General features: G+C 45.5%; 1 protein-coding gene across 1 annotated transcript; it reads left to right on the top strand.

Moving 5' to 3' along the window:
* The first annotated feature begins 1,597 nt into the window (after positions 1-1,597).
* Positions 1,598-11,644, top strand: TFAP2C (transcription factor AP-2 gamma). Its single transcript, XM_068149985.1, has 7 exons — positions 1,598-1,824; positions 3,227-3,703; positions 4,002-4,053; positions 5,561-5,783; positions 6,506-6,624; positions 7,958-8,099; positions 9,846-11,644. The coding sequence occupies exons 1-7, from the start codon at positions 1,777-1,779 to the stop codon at positions 10,129-10,131; spliced, it is 1,347 nt and encodes a 448-aa protein (XP_068006086.1). The 5' UTR covers positions 1,598-1,776; the 3' UTR covers positions 10,132-11,644.
* Positions 11,645-22,165: the final 10,521 nt, after the last annotated feature.

A 22,165-nucleotide genomic window follows, 5' to 3' on the forward strand; every position in this document is an offset into this window, starting at 1 on the left:
GTTGCCTTCCTCTTTTCTTTCTAAATCCATCTTGTCCCTTTAATACAAATGAACTTTAAGCTCCCCCTGTCTTTTATTATTTAGATTCCCAGTCTTAATGACGCCAGGAGCAGCGCAAGCACACTCGCTAATAATCGTCGCGAACTGCATTTCAAAGAAACATCCCTGGAAGAAAAACACCGTCGTTTAACAAAACATAAATAGAGACTCCACCAAAAATGATAATGCCGAGTCCCTGATGATGATGGGCTTAATGCAACTGCTGCAAATCGGCACCTGCATGCTAGATAAGGCAGACACCACCTCCAACAGTTACTTCCAGCACCCCCCCCACGTCATCTTCGGTTTTATTTTTAGATCATTCATGTAGTCAGAAAGAGTTGGGTTTTTTCTTTTGTGCTACTGTTTTTCTTTAAATTATTATTGTCAATTTTCTTCCCCCATCCCTGGGGGAAGCGAGGGAAGCGTGAAGGGGTTTAAATTTCTTGACGTGGCTCTATCTCGGGCCTTGAATAACAGCTCTCAGGCGGCTCGTCTCCGGGCACTGAGATAGCCAGATCTCGGCAGCCAGCACTGTCCAGGGTCATCTTTTGTCCCTGTCACAATAAACAAACACTTGCTCCTCTCATGTAAATGAGCAGTGATCCGGATGCACCTTAAAACACGGAGAGAAGTCGTTGCTTTTGAAAACGATGTTCATTTTGTCTGACACACGTAACTGCATAGATCAAATGGCTGCAGAAAGGTAGCAATTTTGACAGGGAAGTATTTTCTAAGCTTAGATGAAAGTGTGCTCACGGCGTCCGAAAATGCCTGTCTCACCTCCCACCTGCATCCCCAGCCCTAGATTTGAGCGAATAGATTAGACAGGCGGGATTTTCGTTAAAGAAATTGAACCAATAAAAATAATGATGTAAGGAACCAGTGGCACAATTCACCCAGCCCCGAATCGGGGACGCTGAATCAGTGCTGCTTTACCTACCAGGGATTCAGCACAACTGCAATAATCTTGTCGGATAATTAAGTAAATTATACCTTCAACATCGGTAGCTTACAAGTTGTTATCAGTAATTCAAAATCCTGACAATTACGCAAATTGAGCCAGGCTGGCGCTCCGGCGTTCTCCCTTTTGCAACTTTCTTGCTTTTTCCGACTTTCGCCCAGAAGCCGCCAGACCCGCCGGGTGTGGGGTTACCGGGCTGCACCCCTCCACGCGGGGTTTAGTAAAGTCCTTCCACGTGTGTGTGAGTGTGAAACATCTGATTCTGCTCCCTCTACCCCCAAAAAAATCCAGCTCGTAGAGGGGTGGAGAGGGTTGTTTGGAGCAGCCTCTTTGCAATGTGCATGTGCGGGGGTGATGCCCACCCATGATCCTTCCCACGCGCCAGGACTGTCCCCCTTGCACCCTGAGCGTTGCGCGGGGGCTGAGGTGGGGTCCGGTCCTGCGTTGCCTCCCCACCTCTCCGCGAGCGCGGAAGGAGTGGCTTGAGGCTGCGCGCTCCCTCCTGAGTGGCTGACGGCCGCGGCTCCCAAGCCATCCCTGGGGAGGAGTTATGATAATCCTATTGCCATTAAGGGCGTCTGGGCAGGGAAAAAAACCCGAGTGACCATAAGCGCGGAGCGTTAGTCCGTCATCTGCCTTCATGCCTGCCAACTGAGCTCCGTCCTGGGGGCCGCTCCTCTTCCCCAGCGCCGACGTGGATTTACCGCCCGTGGGGGAGGGCTGAGCTCTCGTTTGTTTTCGGCACCACACACCTGGTTTGGACGCTGGACGCCATGTTGTGGAAACTAGCAGATAATGTCAAGTATGAAGAGGACTGCGAGGTGAGAAGCGTGGGGAGGGGTCGGGAGTGGGGAAGGGGGGGGAGGGGGTCCAGCGTGGGGTAGAGCGGAACTTCGCTGTCCCCCTGAGCCGCGCTGCCCTCCTCTCACCCTCCCCACTCGCTTCTAGCCTGAGCCCGGTTCCTCTGCCTCCCCGCCAGTCGGGACTGGTCTCTTCCCGGAGACCCTCGCTTTCTTCTTGCGGGTGGTTTTTTTTGTTTGGTTGGTTTTGTTGTTGTGTTGTTGTTGTTTGGGGTGGTTTTTTTATGAGGTGCGAGTTTAATATTTTTCCCCTGAGTATTTTTTAACTCTTATATAAAATGGAGTGAAAACCTCGGTTAAAAGAACCGAGTTGGCATCCCGTGTCCCCCACCCGCTCTCTGGAGAAGCGCCGTGGGGGAGCAGGGAAGGAGCAACGACAGTCGGGGTCAGGGCAGAAGGAGGTGCAGCTCCCGGCTCGCCCCGGGACCGAGCACCACAGCCGGCCGGACCGCCCTGGGCGGGACAGGGCCGGGAGATGAGGATAAGCCGGCGGTTCTCGGACGGCGGTCTCGGTGGCACTTCCTCCCCGCGTTCTCCCTCTCCGCGGGACCGTCTCCCACTCCCTGTGAGGTGCTCCTGGCCTTTGATCTCTCCGAAAGCGTCTGCGTCCCCGGTGTCCCTTCCCCTGACTCCACTGGTCGCGGCTCGCCTGCTCGGCTCCTACAGATTAGCTGCAGTCCCCGCTTCACGCTCCATTGGGACCCTATTCACCTCATATTAACTAGCCCTGTTATTTTAATGACCGTGAAGCCTGAAGCTGCTAAATCCCTGGATCAGCTCAATGTAGACGTTTAAGCTTTGACTGGTGAGATTTGAAATCGGGGGAGAAGCAGAGACAGGACGGCTGGCGGGAGGAACGCCGTCCTTCCCTGCCGCTGTCGGGAGAGAGCCGGCCTGTAGGGTGGTCAAGACGTGGAGCACTGTTCTGCTTTGCGCAGGGCCCTTATTTCCAAGGGCACTGGGTCTGCAACTTTCGGCCTCAGGAGTCCCTTTCCCTGCCGGGACGTTACGGTGGAAATGAGGCTGCGTCCCCTTTTTGAATTTTTCTTAATTTGATTATTCTTCCAATGACTTGCACAAGCGTGAGGGTCAGTCTGTTGCAGTGACGAGGAGAGCAGTGAGAACTGATTTGGCATCCCTTCTCTGAGAGCAGGGCTGAGTTCTCACTCGAAGTGCCTTAAAAGTGAATCCTCCCCGGGCAGGAACAGGGCGGCTCTCTTCTTCTTTCTCAGTGCTACCTCCTGCAGCCCCGAGTGGCTCGGCTGCGCCCGATGCCTCCCGCCGAGCCTGGGCTGCTGCCGCTGCTCGACAACCCCCCGCTGATGGCTGCCTTCCTTCTCCCCTACCCCTCTGTGCTTTCCAGGACCGGCACGATGGAACGAGCAATGGCAACCCGCGGCTCCCGCACCTTTCGGCGGTCAGCCAGCACCTGTACAGTCCGGCTCCTCCGCTCTCCCACTCGGGCGCCTCCGACTTCCAGCCCCCCTACTTTCCCCCCCCGTATCAGCCGCTGCCTTACTCGCAGTCCAGCGACCCCTACTCCCACCTTGGAGACCCCTTCTCCATCAATCCACTGCACCAGCCTCCACCGCCGCCCCCCAGCCAGCAGCAGAGCGCTTGGCCCAACCGTCAGAGCCAGGACCCGGCCGGCCTCGCCCCCCACGGCCGCCCCGGCCTCGTTCCCCATCTCTCGGCACTGGAGAGCGGCTCGGCCGCTGGCCGCAGGGAAACATACCGACGCTCCGAGCTCCTTCTGCCTCACGGGCACGGTCTGGACGCCACCGCGCTGGCCGATAACTTGGGCCTGCACGATATGGCCCACCAGATGGAGGAGGTGCAGGTAAGTTATTCCCCCAGACCCTCGCCGCCGCCCCACAGTGGGAGACGGACAGCAGACACGCGCTTCCCGGCGGGCAGTGACGCCCGGGCGCTCAGCTAGGGAACAGGCGCCGTCCCCTCTTCGTCACATCCCGGCTTTACTTGTCCCATGCCCGTCCTTAGAGCGAAACCTGCCTTTTCTGCCGTTCTACCCTTAAAATGGGGATGCGCGGGGAGTGGGGGAGGTTCCCAAAAGCCCCTCCGGCTCGGTCCCTCTCAGCTTTTCAAGGTGCGAAACTTTCTCCCCTTTCTCTTTCCAGAATGTGGAAGATCAACACTTATTAATGCATGACCAGACAGTCATTAGAAAAGGTCAGTAAGGTGGCACTGCAGTTTACTTTCCCTTGTCAATAGTTACAGTTTGATGACGCACCGGTGAATCGACGCCTTATTATCTTTTAAAATACAGACCCTTCGGGATCGGGAGGGCGGGAGGTGTTATTACGGGATTTTCTAATGCCGTCGGAGGGAAGGTGAAAGAGAGGACAAACCCCCGGGGCTGTCCTGGTCCGGCGGTGAGTCCGAGGTGTGAGACTCCTCCGGGTGACACCGGCTGCGCCTGCCACAAAAAAAAAAAGTTCCTGCGTGTGGCTGTAAACGAAACCAGGACCTGGGACCGAATTTAATGCTGCCCTGGAATACCGATGTGTAAAGTAATGTGGGACTTGGTTTTGTGTTTTAGTTTTGTTTGTTGCTAGCACTGGAAGACAGTTTGGGTTTGTTTTCTTTCCGCTTTCAACTTCTTTACAAGTCCCCTTCTTTGAAGGGAACTAACTCGCTGGCATGAGCCTGCTTGACCGTATCTTAATCGAAATGGTTTTGTAGCTGAGGTTTTAAGAAAGGAGAAAGACGTATTGACTCAATTTACAGTCATTTAGAGTTTTAGGTTTTTTTTTCCCTCTGCTTTTGTCTTTAAACAAATTTGTGCTTAAAAAAAAAAAGTCAGTGGAAGTTTCCTCTGAAGACTTCAAACAAATACCTTGCTGAGGAAAAGCAGAAGTGTTTGTCAGAGCACTGATTGCTGCCTTTAGCTCATGGGAGAGTAATTTCGCTGTCAGATGCACCACTGAAAAATCTTTCCCCCTCGGGGAGTGGGACCAACCTCGGCTTTTTAACCCTTTCCCATCGGTGCTAGGAGCCAGCAGCACACCTTTGGGGGTTAACTGGGTGGATTCACACAGGGATGGAAAAGCTGGAGCTCTGATTTGCTGCTTGCAAACCCTCTGTTGTCCCCATTCACCTAAAGGGTGAAGCCACTGACGAGCAACGTTTTACTTTCAGTTCTGGGCTGCATCCTTCCCTGTTACGTACTCTCTGTTATACATTTGCTGGGATTAAATTCCGAAGGCCGTTTCTTAAATCTGCATGTATGTGAGGTGGAAGATGAACCTCAGCAGGAGTTGGGAGCCTTCCCTGCTGCCCCGGCTCAGAAATAGTTCTTGGCAGTAGCTGAAGGATACTAATTTGGAGTCTGTAGTTGTATTGGGCTTTTTATAAGCCCGGATTTGTTAACTCGCAGCATGCCACTTCAGAGATGTCTTCCTTGCGAGTCTTTACTTTGTGTCTGCCAGATCCTTGAAATTCAGTGTGGGAAAATATAGCTGTTCAGGAGGAGATATTTGGAACCTTTTGGCAATAGCCAAGCCCCGTGCAGCAGATAAGTGGTGGGAATAGGGGTCAGTGATGTAAGTGTTTAATACAAAACAAAATCCCTTCTCCTGGTCAGTGTTTAATTTTTTTTAAGGAAGGAAATTCACTTGCCATGTTCTGTTTATAAAACACCTTTATAAAATACTTACTTTCTCTCTTCCTCTTGCAGGTCCCATTTCCCTAACGAAAAACAGTGCTCTGAGTCTCCCCTGCCAAAAGGATGGATTAATTGGTGTGGTCATAAACCCCAATGAAGTATTCTGCTCTGTCCCGGGGAGGCTATCCCTCCTGAGCTCCACATCGAAGTACAAAGTGACAGTGGCAGAGGTGCAGAGGCGGCTCTCACCCCCTGAGTGTCTCAATGCCTCTCTGCTGGGAGGAGTGCTCAGAAGGTACGTTGTGACTCTCCTTACCATGACCCCATGGTGTCTATTGTTTGGGGGGTTGGGATTTTTTTGTTTTGTTTTTTTTTTCCCCCCTTGTGCTCTGTGAAGTAGCTAAGAAAACCTTCTAGCAGATTTCTGACTTTTAAGAAGCTCAACAACACTGCATCTTAATAGGCTTTGGAAATCAAACCTTCTTTGCACTTTTTGCAACGTCTCGAGAAGTGCCATTAGCAGCTCTGACAGCAATACTCGTTCTCTGTTTAAAAGCTGGATTTTTGTCTCAAAACCAACTTATGAAGCCTTCTTATGCCTGTAACAAAGTGTTTCTTCGTGGAAGGATTTTTCTGGATTAAATCTCCTAGTCCTTAACCATTGCAAGGAGGCTTTACGTGCCCCTTTTTTTGCATACACTTAATTGGGCCTGTGACCATTCTGCAGCTGTTAGTTTTTGATGATGCAGTTTGGAACATGTTTTGACCTCTACTGTGTTTCATCCTGGCTGGTTTGTAGGGAAGCATTTTAAAAATAGGTCACTTGAAAAGAGCCTGGGTGGTTTGGTGGGGTTTTTTTGTTCGGTTGGTTGGGTTGGTTTTTTTTTGTTGTTGTTGGTTGTGGGTTTTTAAAACATTTTCCCCCTTTCAATTGAATGTCAGTAACTGGAGTTTTTCATCTTAAAAAAGAGTATTCCCTGAAGATAAAGAAGCCACTCTTTTTCTCTTTAATTTTAGAGCCAAGTCAAAAAATGGTGGCAGATCATTAAGGGAAAAACTGGATAAAATTGGCTTGAATCTTCCTGCTGGTAGAAGGAAAGCTGCAAATGTGACACTATTGACATCTTTGGTGGAAGGTCAGTCTTTAACATGTTTTAAAGCAATCTTTTTTTCCCTTTGTGCCCTTTTTTCCTCCTTTATCCTCTAGGCAAAGCATGGAAAGGCAGAAAGTCAATGAATACAACGGACAGATTTTTGTTTAAAATTAAGTGGGCGTAGTGGGGGCATTACAGCAACTAACAGCTGTTGCCTTTGAGGGAGGGACTCCTCTCCCCTTCTCCCTTCAGATCTGGTCACCAAGACCTTGGTCCTAGAGCCCTACCTGCACAAATCCAGCTAATGGTCCTCCTCCTCATGGCTGCTGTTCAGGGATACTGGCAGAGCTGTAGAAACTCCTGTGTGCCTTGATGGTAAAAATGCAGCCTGTGGTTTTTTTGAGGAGTTGATTGCTTCAGGTTTTGTCAGGGTACATGCAGAGAAGGCAGAACGGATGAAACTCATCACATTATTAGTGAGTTTGGTCCCTTACTAGGGAACCTTAAAAGTCCAGGGTAGTTGACTCCAGTGCCTGGCCCTACCTCAGCGGTGTCCTCAGAAGCTTTTCCAATAAATAAGCTTATAAAGTGAAATTTATAGCTTTTGACTTCCTGATAGGAAACTGGAGCCCCTTTAATCTCCAACATGTTATGTGGACCCTCTAAGTTAAGCTGACTTAAAGAGTGTGTATATATATGTATGGATGTGTGTGGTTATGTTTGAAGCAGCTCCTGATAGCGGTACAATTTCATAGGAACAGAAGCAGTGATGGAAAAGTGAAAAATGATCAAACAATATCTCGCTGCTGTTTCAAACCAGCTCAAATGATACAGCAACTGCCATTTAAAGCATTTATTTGGAAGCTGGGTTTTAAGGGAGTTTACATGTGTGCACATGCACATCATGCTTGATCAAATTACCTTTAAAGAAAAAAAGAAGCCTAATTATACACCTTGTAATTTCCTTTTTTATATGAAAATGCTTATTTAGAAAACAGTGAGCTGATAAACCTTTTGTGTCAAAGGAATTTAGTTGCCACATTTTTTTTTCCAATGTCAGTGGACAGCTTGAGCTAGACAATTAAAATCTTTGCACAGTTAATCTGGATAGAGACAAGTTTTTCTTTCCAGTACAAAGGTGAGAATTCTTTTTTGTATTAGTCTCCATGTAAGTCTTTGACCTGATTCATACTTGCAGAGAAACATTGATCTGTAAGGAAATGGTGGTGAGTTGATAGGTGGTAACACATCCAATGTCCTTTTCTGGAAGAGATGTACACTTCAAAATTCACAGCTCTCTTCTTCATTTCTCTGATGTGCTTAAAACGACTGGCTGTTTCTGTGTGTAATGAGTGTTCGCTTCTACCCACACCAGGTGAAGCTGTGCATCTTGCCCGTGACTTTGGTTATGTGTGTGAGACAGAGTTTCCTTCCAAAGCAGTGGCTGAATATTTAACTAGACCACACATGGGCCGCAATGAAATGGCAAACAGGAAGAATATGCTTCTTGCTGCAAAGTAAGTTTTGGACTTGGATTTTTGTTGCTTGTTTCGTTCTCCTTTTCAAAGATGCTATTGTCTTCACCACGAGGCTCTGTAACTCTGGTCAGCTTGTTATGCTTTCATGTGTAATTGTAATTGGGGAAACGAAGCAATTTTTACATTGGTTTTGATTTGAGTTCAACTATGGCAGCAGCTATTTTAGTCTGAACCAATAATGCAACAACCCTGCACTAAAGCACTTTGGACCAATTTATGTTCCTGTTTTTCCTTTTAACTGTAGTAAAAACTTTAGAAAGCCCTAGACTGGGACAGCTGTATCTCTGGGGAAGGATACCCCTAATCTGACAGAGCAGTTGTGCCCTGGAAGTGTGAACTGGTGTTATAACTGGGAGAGGTGATGGTTCACCCACCTGTGTGCATGCAGCCCAGAGTGGCACCTCCAAGGAGAGTTACTGGTGGACATGTTGGGGACCAACAGAAGCTCTGCTGCCTGTCCTCTTAACTGCTTTTGACAATAGCAGCACACAGGTTTCCTCAATAGGGCACCAGAAGTCAAGCACTGTGGAGAGTCCCTTTTTTTACTGTTCTGCAAAAAGATCTTTAGCTGGTTCAGTGAAAGCCAACCTCCAGTAGATATAAAAAGTCCCTGTACTTCACTAAATTCTTATTACAAGCCTTGATGAACAGGGAAGAGTGAAAGAGACAAGCTTTTCTGTAAACACTTGTAAGTAAACCATGTACTGAACAGATCTCTGGTAGACAATACCTGTGTTGAGTTATGCTTATCTGAAACTGGCCGTTGGAGTTCTTGCTGTCCCTTTTGCCCCCTAGACTTCCCAGTCTGAGATGAAACAAAGCCTTCAGTTACCATCCTTTCTGCTCTGAGATGTCTCCTGGTTTGAGGTGGATGTAATTCCTTGCTTTTGGTAGTACCTTTGCTCTGGAGAAGATAGATAAGAAAAGCATGCTAGAAGAATTGCCCTAATTTTGGGCTCAGATCAGGCATGCAAAACACACTCCTGTTGCTGAATCAATCCAGCCCTCCCAATAGAGAAAAGTTCTTTCACAAGGATGTATCAGTTAGAAATGTAGTCTCTCTTTCTATAGCTTCAGCCTTATGCTTTTTACTTGCCATTTTGCCCTTCACTATTAGCACTAATAGCAATTTCATTTTGGAATGCTTGTGAGAAATTCTGATCAAGTGATGACTCTAAGATTGCTCATCTCATCAAGGGGGGAACATTTGCAAGCAGCAAACAACATATGCTTGAGCACTATTAACCATTCACATTTTGCCAAGCATATGTGTAAGTGTTTGCAGGATCAGGCCCTCTTGAAGAGGGCACATACATATAATATGCACAACTAAACTGAATCTCCTTTTCAGCTGCTTTAGCCTTTTAAATTGCTTGACTGCAGCTGTGGAAGTTCTCATAGAAATTAGCCCTAAATTCCCACTCTCTTAAAATCTGGAGCAAATGGTGTAGAGCCAGGCAGACACCAGAGGTGTAGTTTTGTGACGGATATGACAGAAGGTTTATCAGAAACTGGCGCTAATAAAAAGGATTTAATTTTAGACACTGCTGCTGGAGCAATGAATTCCTGGGGGGGGAATACCCAACAACTTAATTTCCACATAACTGCCAAATACTTGATATGGACTTTGTTTTTATTTACTTGATTTTTTTTTTTTCCCCTCTTTTTTTGTTTTGGCATACATTCCCACCATGGTGTAAAGTGTGATCCCTTTATGTCTTGCAGGCAGATTTGTAAGGAATTCACAGACCTCCTCACTCAGGACAGAACTCCTCTTGGAAACACGAGACCCAGTCCCATCTTGGACCCTGGCATCCAGGGCTGTTTGACTCATTTTAGCCTGATCACACATGGCTTTGGGAGCGCTGCCATCTGTGCTGCCATGACATCCGTCCAGAACTACCTAAATGAAGCATTAAAAATAGCAGACAAAACATACATGAACGCTGGCGACCAGAGCCCTGCAGAAACCAACAAAACCATTGATAAAATGGATAAGCACAGGAAGTAAAACCGGAGAAATCAGACTTCAAACTCTTCCTCCTAAGCACAGACTGGGATCTTCTTGCCGGGTGGGAGGGAAATAGAGATTTGGGTGGGTTTTGTTTTGTTTGGTTGCTTTTGTTGTTTTGTTTTGTTTTTTAAGAAAGGCGGGAAAAAGGAGAAATATCATCTTATTCTGGATCTTCACTTCCCCTGGATCCATGAGACAAGTCTTTCTAAAAGCTGCAGTATCCCTTATTTGTGGAAGCAATTGCCAGAAGATAAGTACTTTGGTGCAAGCGTGTTGAAATCCTTTGCTGTAAAAGTGGTGCTATAAAGGGATTTTGATGGAAATATGCAAAGAGATACATTTAGATTTCTTTTCCATGTTCCAAGTACCTAGTGGTGACCAGCTTCACGTATAGTTTTTAAGATACAGATTTTAGATGGATGCTCTTTTGATACAATTTCAGGGTTTTATCCTCTCTAAATGCAACAGTAACAATAAAAACAGTATTAAACGATTCTATAGAGAGTAATGTACATTAAGTTTGTTTTTTTTTTATATAAACACCTCAAAATAGCAAGATGAAAACAGTAAGATGATTCTGTTGGGACCCTTTTTGTTGGTTTATTTCTTATTGATTGCCGGATGACCACAGGGAGAGTACTAAAATCCTGCTAGACGTTGAATTTATCTGATGGCATTTGACATGCTTAAGTTTTTTTTCCCACAGGCATATCCAGGCTTTTAAAAAAACTGCAGCAACATTTGCTGCAGTGAATATTCTCTGGGTTTTTCTTTTTAACTTTCTCTCTTAAACAACAAAGAATAGCTTAAAATGAAAAGGCTTTTAGAAAACTCACTCTCTGGGTCTAAGGATATTGCAGCTTTGTTCACGTATTTATATTGTCTTGGTTTTAAATTGTTGGGGAGGGGGGTGGAAACTTGAAAGAATAGGCACATCATTTTTGTTTGTTTGTTTTCATATTATTTTTTTTTGTAATATTTCCAGGGAGGCTTTATGTGTATTAAGGGAAGCAGTGTGTTGAATGTAAATATTTATTTATGTGTAATTTAATCGGATTTGTAAATAATGGTGAACTTTTTAATACTTCTTTTGTTTCGTCGTTGTTTTTATAAATGGGTTTCAGATTTTAATTTTGGTAAGTATTTCAAAGGTAATGGGTAAGCTAAACATATCTCTTAGGTTTATGCACAGGTATGTTATACAGGGTATTTAAGACTTGGTTTGTTTTTGGGTTGTTTTGTTTTGGGTTTTTGTTTTGTTGGTTTTTTTTGATATCTCAATTCTTGCCACTGAAGATTAAATCTGATCTGAGGTGTATGTTCACAAAGCAATAATTTTGTGCATCATTCACCTGGTAACTGACTAGACCTGCAAAATGAGTGTGAGAGTTAGTGTGTATGTGAATAATGGAGGTTCTGAACTATCTTTGCATATTTGTAAATGTTCCCACTATAATTCTGATGTATATGATAACCATATAATAAAAGTATTCTGGATAGAAGCATGGAATGTTTTGTTAACTGAAAGCAACTTTGTTTTCTTTCTATACGTTGGGAATGTGGGGCGATTAGCACTCGAGGATATTATGTATTGAGTCATAATTGCAGCACTTTATTCGGATTAACAGAACAAAAATATGAAGCTGTTTGCCAGTAAAACTAATGGTTTCAATTAAACATGTTATGCATTTCCAAGAATCCTCTTCTTTCCCTTCCTCAGATGTCATTATCATGTTAGCTGCCGATTTAAATAAGCAGCTGAAACAAGCTGCAAGGATTCCTCTAAATGAAAATCCTATCAGCTTTTGTCTTCTAGTGAATATGACTCTATTAGAATAGTCTGCCTCTAATATTTGAAATACTGGCATGAGTAATTTGATAGGTCTCCCATCTGCTTTCAGCCCAATTTTACTGATTTGAGGAAGTTCACAGCACTTTGTGGAAGTTCCCAAAGTACTCTGCGGTAGTGGTGAGGCAGGATGCGAGGCTTTCAGTGGAATTAGCAAAAAAACCCTCTTCCTGAAGTGAAACTTTCATGTACTTATTTTTTTCCAGAGCTTATTGAAAATGGGAGAAATGTGGTCTTTAGTCTGCCCTTGGCACTTCAACACTTGACGAATCTTGTCATGCGTGTGGCTAGGGCAAACACTGTGAATGGTGAGACAGGACAGAGCTGTGAGTGACAGTTTGGTTTGCATTGTGGCTACGTGTTTTATCCACAGATGTGGAGAAGAGGCAGTATGTGCAGTTTCTGAACACTTTGCTCATAAATTATTTTTATTTTTCACTATTTTTTCTCTTCTAAAGGGTAAAGGCAGCCTCCTGAAGGTGTGCAGGGAGAAGGAAAGGAAGAAATGAATGATGAATGTATTGGTGGTGAACTGGGAGAAACCTGGGTTTGAGCTGCTGTCTAGTTTCCTTCTCTCCTAGAGGTGTGAAATTCCAGCCTTTACATTTGTTGGATTCACTGTAGCATTTGAGACATAAGCATTTTGGACCATCTGTAAACACAAGCACAGTGACTAGCAGAACTTCCAGAATATACAGACAATATGCTATGCTCATTATATATTTTTATTGATTATATATAAAGAAATATGCTAGGTGTGGGAAGAGGTCATTTAGAGGATGTGATGTTAAAGTTCTAGGTTTTTGTTCTGTTTCTGCTGCTGAACTACTTGTACAGCATAGAGAGTAAGATAGTATAGTTCCCAGACAATGGAATCTTGCTTTTTATTAACATACAAAACCAGGCTCTGAAATGTTGCCCCTTGGGATAGGAAATAGGGATGTTTCCATTTATTCCTGCGTGCACTTGAGCAAAGCCAGTCAATTGTCTAATGTACTGATTTGAGTTCTATTTATATGTTCAGAACATTACAAATGGTGAGTTTCCATTACCTTTATTCTTTCCCTCTACTTTGTTTTAGATGGTACATTATTTTGTGTGTCAGATACCATATAAGATGAGCCAGTAATATGAAACACGAACAATGTTTTCTGCTCCATTCACTGAAGAGGATACTTAAACTCTCAGCTGAATTTGTCACTTGGAATTCTTAACCTTAAGGCTAATGCAATAAGTTAGTAAGTTCTTGAGAAAGTGAAAAAGCAAACATCTGAACACACAGGAAGGTATTTGCTGCATTTACATAGGCCAGTCCTGGGGTAGCTAAAAGAAAAAAGTTCTAATATATTAAGACTCCTGAAGTTCCACTTTTCATTGCCTTTGGAAATGGAATATTTAGATGACTGTCCAGTTTTGTCCCTTCTCCCAGAGAAATAATAGGTTTGGCCTTTTTATAGGGGAAATTTTACTTTATTAGGCTCTTAAAGTAAAAATTCTGAAGTTGAAATGGATCACTTGGAAGTGTTGCCCTTCTGCAAAAATGTCATTTGATATGTACCCACAAAATAGTTGAGTTTATGTCAATTGGTATTAAAAACTGCTTGCGGAAAAAGAAAATGCTTCAAGCGTCTCCCTTCTGCCCAGCAGCAACAGCTGGGGGTTGGAGTCTTCCTATGCAGCTTCCCTCCACCTGTGGTAGCTGAGGAGATGGCCTTTGTGACCCTATCATGGAATCATAGAATAGTCCAGGCTGGAAGGGACCTCCAAAAGTCCAGTCCAACCTCCCTGCAGTCAGCAGGGACATCCCCAGCTAGATCAGGCTGCCCAGGGCCTTGTCCAGCCTCACTTTGAATATCTCCAGGGAAGGAGCCTCAACAACCTCCCTGGGCAGCCTGTTCCAGAGTTCCACTGCCCTCATAGTAAAGAACTTGTTCCTAACACCCAATCTGAACCTCTCTTTCTCCAGCTTACAGCCATTGCCCTTCATCCTGTCACTTCAGGCCTTTGTAAACAGTCTTTTCCCTCTTTTCTTGCAGGCCCCCTTCAGGTGCTGGAAGGCTGCTCTTAGGTCTCCCTAGAGCCTCCTCTTCACCAGGCTGAACAACCCCAGTTCCCGCAGCCTCTTAGCGTAGGTAATCCAACCCCTTGATCATTTTCATGGCCCTCCTCTGGACCTACTCCATCAGGTCCATGACCTTCCTAGACTGAGGGCTCCAGGCATGTACACAGTACTCCCAGTGAGGTCTTGCCAGAGAGAAGTGGATTTGCTAGCAACATATCTTTTGCAGCCCAGCATGTGATTTGCCTTCTGGGCTGCGGGCTCCCACTGCCTGCTCAAGTCCAGCCTCTCATCCATCAGCACCTCCCAAGTCCTTTTCCTCAGGGCTGCTTCCTAATGCCTCATCCCCCAGTTTGTACTGATAGTGAGGATTGTTCTGGCTCAGGTGCAGAACCCTGCACTTCCTCTTATTGAACCTCATGAGATTCACCTGGGCTCACCTCTCCAGCTCATCCAGATGCCTCTGGATGACATCTTGCCCCTCTGGTGTATGGACAACATCACATAGGCAATCTGATTGTTGCTGATTGCAAGCCTGATGATCATTCAAGACCTCAGCTCTTTTGTGTTGCTTTCAGTTTAAAACGGTGGTGGTGGTTGTTTTTTTCCCTAGTGTTCATAGCTTCAGAGAGAAATGATGTAAAATTAGCAATATATTAGAAAACAAGGAACAAGAACGAATTTCTGATTTTGATTTAGCAACTAATTTCAGTTAAGCTCATTTTTGACTCTTGTTTTTTTTGCTTTACCCTTAACTTGTTTTGCTTATTTGCAAATGGTTTATATTGTCCTGTCTCTCAGCTCCCTCAGACTTTTGCAATGTAAACAAATGCAGCAGTGCATCTCAGAAGGGGTCTAACATGCTGTGATAGCTTGTTGTGCTTATTTACATTGGCCCTTTCTTCTCTCATTTTTTTTTCCCCCTCATGGGATGCTTATGTACATCCTTGTAGTTATTTTGGCTTAATGGCATGCAGTCTTAGTCCTGGTAATGGGATTGGGCTGCCTCAATAAGAGCTGGATATGTTAAAAAATTTTTATGCTGTTAAGATTTTGTCCCAAAACTGTTAGTTCAGGAAAAGTACAATAAGAGGTTAGGGACAAAAATCCTTCCCTCTCACTAAAAGAAGTCAGTCCACTAAGTATAACGTGTTTCTGGTCATTGATGTTTGCAGGTTTTTGTGTGGGGAGAACCTGGAGCCAGTTTTGTCAAGGGCTCTGGGGTATCTTTGGGATTGTGACACAAGACCTGGTGGTGAGCCACAGGAAATGTATATGGAACCATGCAAATGAGACACTGTCCCTAAACTCTGGCCACAGCCAGAGATACTGTGTCTTTGCAAAATATGTGCATTATTCAAACCAGTTGTGGTCTGTCATAACATTTCTGTGCTGCCTGGCTCTTGCTGCTGTCCATTGCCTAGCATCATGTTGCCCACGTAGCTCCATGGACGTCCATCTCTGTAGAAATTACACAGGATTTACACTGGAACTGTGTTTTTAACATCATTAAATCCCATTTTGTACCATCTGCTGCCTTCTCCCTCTTTCATTTTCACTTTCAGAGTGTTTATATATATATATATGTTTCATTCATATTTTAGATGGTGTTTTACATTCATTGGATATTCCTACGTCTCTTACGAGGATGTTCCAGCTGGTTTCCGTGGGACATTGTTATGTAAGGGCTAGCCACAGCTATTCTATTTTTCCTGTTCTTTGGCTAACAGCCCTATTTAACTAGCTCTCATGAAGGCCTTGAGCAGAAGCTACTCCTCTTTTGTGACACATTCTCTGAATCATAGAATTGTCAGGGTTGGAAGGGACCTCAAGGATCATTTAGTTCCAACCCCCGCTCCCATGGGCAGGGATGCCTCACACTAGATCAGGTTGCTCAGAGCCACATCCAGCCTGGCCTTAAAAACAGCCAGGGATGGGGCCTCCACCACCTCCCTGGGCAACCTGTTCCAGTGTCTCATCACCCTCATGGTGAAGAACTACTTCTAAACATCCCATCTGAATCTACACATTTCTATTTTTGTTCCATTCCCCCTAGTCCTATCATTACCTGGTATCCTAAGATGTCCCTCACCAGCTTTCTTGTAGCCCCCTTAAGGTACTGGAAGACCACAATAAGACCTTCTTGGAGCTTTCTGCTCTCCAGACTGAATAGTCCCATCTCCCTCAGTCTGTCCTCAGATGAGAGGAGCTCCAGCCCTCTAAACATCCTCATGGTCCTTCTCTGGACACTTTCTAGAACCTCCAAATCCTTCCTGTAATAAGGGCTTCAGAACTAGATGCAGTACTCCAGGTGGGATCTCACCAGAGTGGAGTAGAGGGGGAGAATCGCCTCCATCGACCTGCTGGCTATGTTTCTCTTGATGCAGCCCAGGATGTGATTGGCTTTCTGGGATGCAAATGCACACTGCTGGCTCATGTTGAGCTTCTCATCCACCAGCACCCCCAGGTCCTTTTCTTCAGGGCTGCTCTCAAGCCAGTTGCTGCCCAGCCTATATCAGTGCCTGGAATTTCTCCAACCCAGATGCAGGACTTTGCACTTGGTCTTGTTGCACGTCATGAGGCTGTCATGGGCCCACTTCTACATCCTGTCAAGGTCCCTTCCCTCCAGTGTGTTTGATGCACCATGCAGCTTGGTGTCATCAGCAAACTTGCTGAGGGTGCACTCAATGCCACTGTCCATGTCACCAACAAAGATGTTAAACAAGACTGGTCCCAGTACTGATCCTTGAGGGACTCCACTTGTCACTGGCCTCTACTTGGGCATGGACCCATTGACAGCCACCCTTTGGGTGCGGCCATCAAGCCATTTCTTTAATCACTGAATGGTCCATCCATGGAACCCATCCTGCATCAGCCTGGGGACCAGGATGTGGTGTGGGACAGTACTGAAGGCATTGCTCAGGTCAAACGACATCAGTTGTTCAGCCTTCATCTATTCATGTTGTGACCTTGTCATAGAAGGCCACGAGGTTTGTCAGGCAGGATTTGCCCTTGGTGAAGCTGTGCTGATTGTGCCAAATCACCTCTTCATTATTCTTCTGCCTCAGCAGTGCCTCCAGGATGATCTGCTCCATGATCTTACCAGGCACAGAGGTGAGACTGGCCTATAGTTCCCTGGGTCATCCCTTTTTACCCTCTTGGAAAGTGGAGATATGTTTCCCCTTTCCCAGTCATTGGGGACTTCCACAGACTGCCATGACTTTTGGAATATGATGGAAAGTGGCCTAGCAACTTCTTCTGCCAGCTCCCTCAGCACCCATGGGTGTATCCCATCAGGTCCCATGGACTTGAACACTTTTAGGTTCTTCAGATGGTCACGAACCTGATCTGCACTTACAATGGGCAATCCTTTCTTCTAGTCCCTGTCGTTATCTTCTGTTATTCTGGGAGTGTGGCTGGAGCCTTTGCCAGTGAAGACTGAGGTAAAGAAGTCATTGAGAACCTCAGCCTTCTCCATGTCACTTGTCACCAGCTCATCTGTTTCCTTTCTGAGGGGGCCCACACCTTCCCTAATTGTCTTTTTAGCATTAATATACCTATAGAATATTCCATTCAATCTATGGTTTTATCACTAATTCAAGATTAGAAACAGGGAATCATACAGACACTTGCTTTCTCTGCCATTGAACTCAAACACCTATTTATTAACACAGCAGTAAATTCAGAGATCCAAGATGAGCATAATAACAGCAGATACCTCTTGGGCAAGGTTTAGAGCTGCTCTTTCAAGGTCAATCAGCATAAAGCAGGGAAAAGTAGCAGCTTAAACTCAGGTGATCTGAAAAGTTGTGTTCTTCAGCTGATAACTGCAATAAAAGCATGATTTCTGGTTAAATGAAAGAGTTTTCCAGTAATAACAAAGTGGTTTAAAATGGTGCTAGCTCCCCTGTTATAGACAAGAATGCTAAAGCATTCTTTGGTCACAGCAATCTGGCAGGACAGTGTCTTATCTGAGAGCAGAAACCACCTCTGCCTGCTCTTCATCCCATCCTTCCTCTTTTGCATCCCATCAGCTCCAAAGAGAAAGAATCAAACAACCCAAGGCACATGTGCAGTCCAGATTTTGAGGCTTGTTGTGAAATGCATTATTTTGCCTTTGTAGGGCATTAAGATGTCAGACTCTTGTATCGCTACTCTTCATGCTGGAAGACCCCAACATGAAAAAGCCACAAAGGCTGAAGGGAAAGGCCTGCAACCATGAGCCCTGCTGCCAGTGTAGGATCATCCTCTGCCATAGCTGCTGGAGGACAGAGTGGCAGAGACAGAATGCAACCCATGCCTTGGGTGAAGCATAGAGGATGGACAATGTTGGAGCTGAGCTGGACTGTGAGCTGGAGCAGCTGGGATGGATACACACGTGGTTTTGGCTGAGCAAGAGAAGCAGTAATTAAACTCCAGCAGAGAGGCAGGGCAGGTACCTGGGACCAGTAATTTTCTCCAACTCTTGCAGCAAAATTTACCTGAGCTCATTTGTTAAGCTTTGAATCCTTAAATCTATAACTCTAATTAATTAAGAATCTCTAATTACCCCCAAATGGTGCTCTCTATTTAAGGCTAAGGTGTGGTGAAATCCAGAGAAAATGAGTGAAGGTGGAGGATGTTCTGAGCTGGAGATACCAGGAAAAGGTGTATTTTCGGAGATCAAGGTGCACCCAGGTGTAAAGGAAGCCAAGCAGCTCAATGTGTCAGTGAGACCTAGGGCAGGTGTCACACCACCAGAAACCACCGTCCAGTGTTTGTCTTAAGCAAACAAGGACCACCCAACCCTTCACCACTGGAGATTTAAAGCCAGATGACCTTTAGGATTTAAGCCCAGTATGGGTATTTTCTATACCAGAAGCACACTGGTTCTGGTTCTCTACTACCTTGAACAAGAAACTCTGCTGGGGATAGTACTGAAAAAAAAACAGAGCAGATGAGTTCTGGCCCTGCTCTCCTAAGATGAAAAAGCTTTCACAGCCGAAGTCTTTATCATAGTGAGTTAAAAATGTATAACTTTTAACTAGGCTGTAACCAGTGAATATGACTCAGGAAAGATGCAGTGTGGATGGACACATTACTTAGATACCATTTTTGCCTTGCTGTAGGGGTTACTGCTTTCCAGACCTCACACACGAGTTCCTAGAAGCCCAGGCTAAAGCACTTTTTGGAATTAGTCTCTGAGGTCATCTGAGGAGGTGAGGGGAATCACCTGGGTTTGGGGCTGTGTGGCTTCAGCAGTGCATCAGCAACCGTAAGCCTGCAACACTTCTTTCTGAGCTCTGTTGGGCTGAACTTCCCTGGAATTTGGCAGCACCATTGCCTCCTCTGCTGCAGGTGTTTGGTAAGGGTGTGCAGTGGCTGTAGACGGAGCACATCTACATGTCTATGAGGTCGTTGTGAAGATGTTAAAAGAGAAGAAAAATTATGCATGCTTCCAGGTAAACGGTAGGGTCTCCTCTATAGAGCCTCAAGTACTGTTTTCTAGCTCCAATAGTAGGAAATCTCTGCATTGTCTGGCAGATAAACGCCTGTACTTAGTGGCTTTGTCTGGTGGAAGATACAAGTTGATAAGATCCTGGTAAGGCTGTTGTGAGGCACTCCTGTTAACTTCCCTGCAGAGAGCCTTTCCAGGGCTTCACTCCAGAAAAAATGCTAAGCTAGGGGAAGGATTCGGTAATCAGTGATCTGTGTTAACATTTGAAGTAAAATTAATCTCTGCCTGGTATTCATCTAGACCTGTGTGGTTGTAGTGTTAAAAAGCAACATAACCCCCCCTCTTTTTTATTGTTGCTGTTGTTTCATGTTTCCTGGCAAGGTATGGTACAGTAAATTGCATCAGAAAGGTAAAGATGGGAATGAGTCGTTGGGTGTTAGCTAAAAAGGTGAGAGAAACGTGTTAAATCAATTATGAGAGTTCCTTTTCATTCATTTTTCTCATGTAGCTTGACATAAGACACACACACAAACATCCCTCCCAAACATAGCCCCCCACACCCCCAAAAACCCCACTATCAGGTTGGTCAGGATGTGGCCCTTGTCACTTTCCTGAAAACCAAGAGGTTTTCACCTCTGAGGCTCTTTGCCCTCTGAGCCATGATGGTGCCAGCCACAGGGCTGATCTGAAGCTTCTGCACATGGGGGCCTGGGTTATGCCTTGGCGCTTGGGCACCCTGTGGGTGCTGACTCACAGCAGCGGGGCCACCTATGGAACCAGCGCCTGGCTCTCAGCACCTGGCTCGCTCTGGAGGTCTTGCAGCCAGCACCCAGCAGGCCCCAGCCTGCTCAGGCTGGGAGATCTAACAAAATCACAGCCGGGGCCAGGGGTGATATGGCCATAGGCCATCATCTTACATAAACCCCATAAATTTACATAATGTGTTTTACAAGATGAAAACTGAGGAAACTATTTTTTTTTTTTTTCCATAAAAGAGAGAAGAAAATAGGTGAAAGAGCTTTACAAAAAAAGGGCTATCAGAAATCTGTGGTTTCCAAAATAACAGTGTCAGTAGTTGGGTTTGAAAGGATTTCAAGGGTGACTGTGTAATTTGGAAATCTGTCGTTGTGTACTTGACAAAAACAACAACCCAGAGGTAGGACCATAAACAGAGAGCTAATATTGGGCCAGTGATGGGGAAACATCCCTTTTGAAGGAGCTGTTTCTCCAAACCTGTTGGCTGCATCACATATGAGAAAACCCTCTTCCTGAAGAAGGGCTGTGGCGTGGAGAGGGTTGCCAAAGCTTGTGGAGTCACAAAACCAAGGCGTTCTTACTTTGCTTAATTACAGAGGGTGACTCAGATGCTAATGCAGAGGTCAGTAAATGGCCTATGATCTCCAGAAATGCACCTTACTCCCTGCCTTGGCCTGTGCTGGCTCGCTGCAAGTGACTGGATTTCACACAAAGGCCACTGTGTGGTTCAGTCTGCTGAGGACTTGTTGCTGAGCTGCATGTGCCTCCTGCACTGGGCTTACTGCTTCCCTCAGGGGCTAGTCCTGCACAAGTTATTTAATGGAAGAATAAGGGGAAGGAGAAAAAAAATCCAGAAAATTGCAATGCTTGGACATTGTCCCTGCTGTGATGCACTAGGAAATGCTGGCTGATGCTTGTGAAAGGCTGATAAACACCCCAGAGTGTAGCTACAGCTATGGACCTCGTTAGCCACAGCTGCTTCATTGATAAAAAAAGAACAGAGACATTTCCCAGTTTGGGGAGGGCAGAAGGCAAAATAATATCCCTCCTGGCTGGATGATAATGTGGGCTTAGAAATTCAGTCATCTGGTCCCCTAAAAGTGTTAAACTTGGGGGGCATGCAAAGTCCCTGGGCTGTGGTAGGGCAGATACCTAGATCCCTGTCTGGTAGTGGGGTGTCCAGGGTGGGCAGCAGAACTGTCTGGAAGTTATTTTCAGCTGCTGCTTAAGGAACTGGCTATGTTTTTAATAGCTGATTTAATTGAACTATTCAAACTGCTTCCAGCACAGCCTTGTACTTGTAGGTGTTGAAGAGGCTTGAATGAAAGGCGGTATTGGATTTCCTGAGAGGCTTTGTTTTAGCAGGGTTTGCCTCACTAATCTCTCACTCAACCACTCCCTGCAGTGGTCTTCAGCCTTTCCCAGGACTTGGCAGTGACATCCATGAGTATGCCCGTGTACATAGGTGCATGCATCTGTGTAGAGGGAAGGGCACTGGCAGGCACTTGCTCTGCATGCGGATGTGAATTTACATCTTGTTACAATGAACTACATCTGAAGTATCAGTGGTCGTATCAGGCATGTGTTTAGGGCCCCTGACTGATACTGAATTAAATCACAGTGAAATACCCAAACACATTGCAGATGAAGAAGATATGGAAATATGTGCTTGCTGTAGGAGAATTGTGAGGGGTGTGAATGGGCTGACTCTGTGGTCCACGGTCAGGAAACTTACACTGTCAGCATGGCCAATATGAAGTGGTTGTACAAGGAACTGAGCTTGTGTTTGCTGAAAACCTAACTTTCACATTTTTTATCATGTTTCCTCCTCCCTTTCCATTTTCACATCTCTTACAAGGTAAGTTTCATAAAATTACTAGCTCGGGAGTGGGAAATCTCCTGCCTGGTACTGGATGCAAACTCAGTAACA

Source organism: Melanerpes formicivorus, unplaced genomic scaffold (genome assembly GCF_026170545.1).
Source record: "Melanerpes formicivorus ecotype bairdi unplaced genomic scaffold, bMelFor1.0.p_v2 SCAF_19, whole genome shotgun sequence".
NCBI classification, from domain to species: domain Eukaryota; kingdom Metazoa; phylum Chordata; class Aves; order Piciformes; family Picidae; genus Melanerpes; species Melanerpes formicivorus.

Coding starts and splice junctions, on each gene's coding strand:
- TFAP2C (XM_068149985.1), top strand. CDS start 1,777: ATGTTGTGGAAACTAGCAGATAATGTCAAGTATGAAGAGGACTGCGAG. Junction 3,704..4,001: donor ACCAGATGGAGGAGGTGCAG/GTAAGTTATTCC, acceptor TTCTCTTTCCAG/AATGTGGAAGATCAACACTT. Junction 8,100..9,845: donor AATATGCTTCTTGCTGCAAA/GTAAGTTTTGGA, acceptor TATGTCTTGCAG/GCAGATTTGTAAGGAATTCA.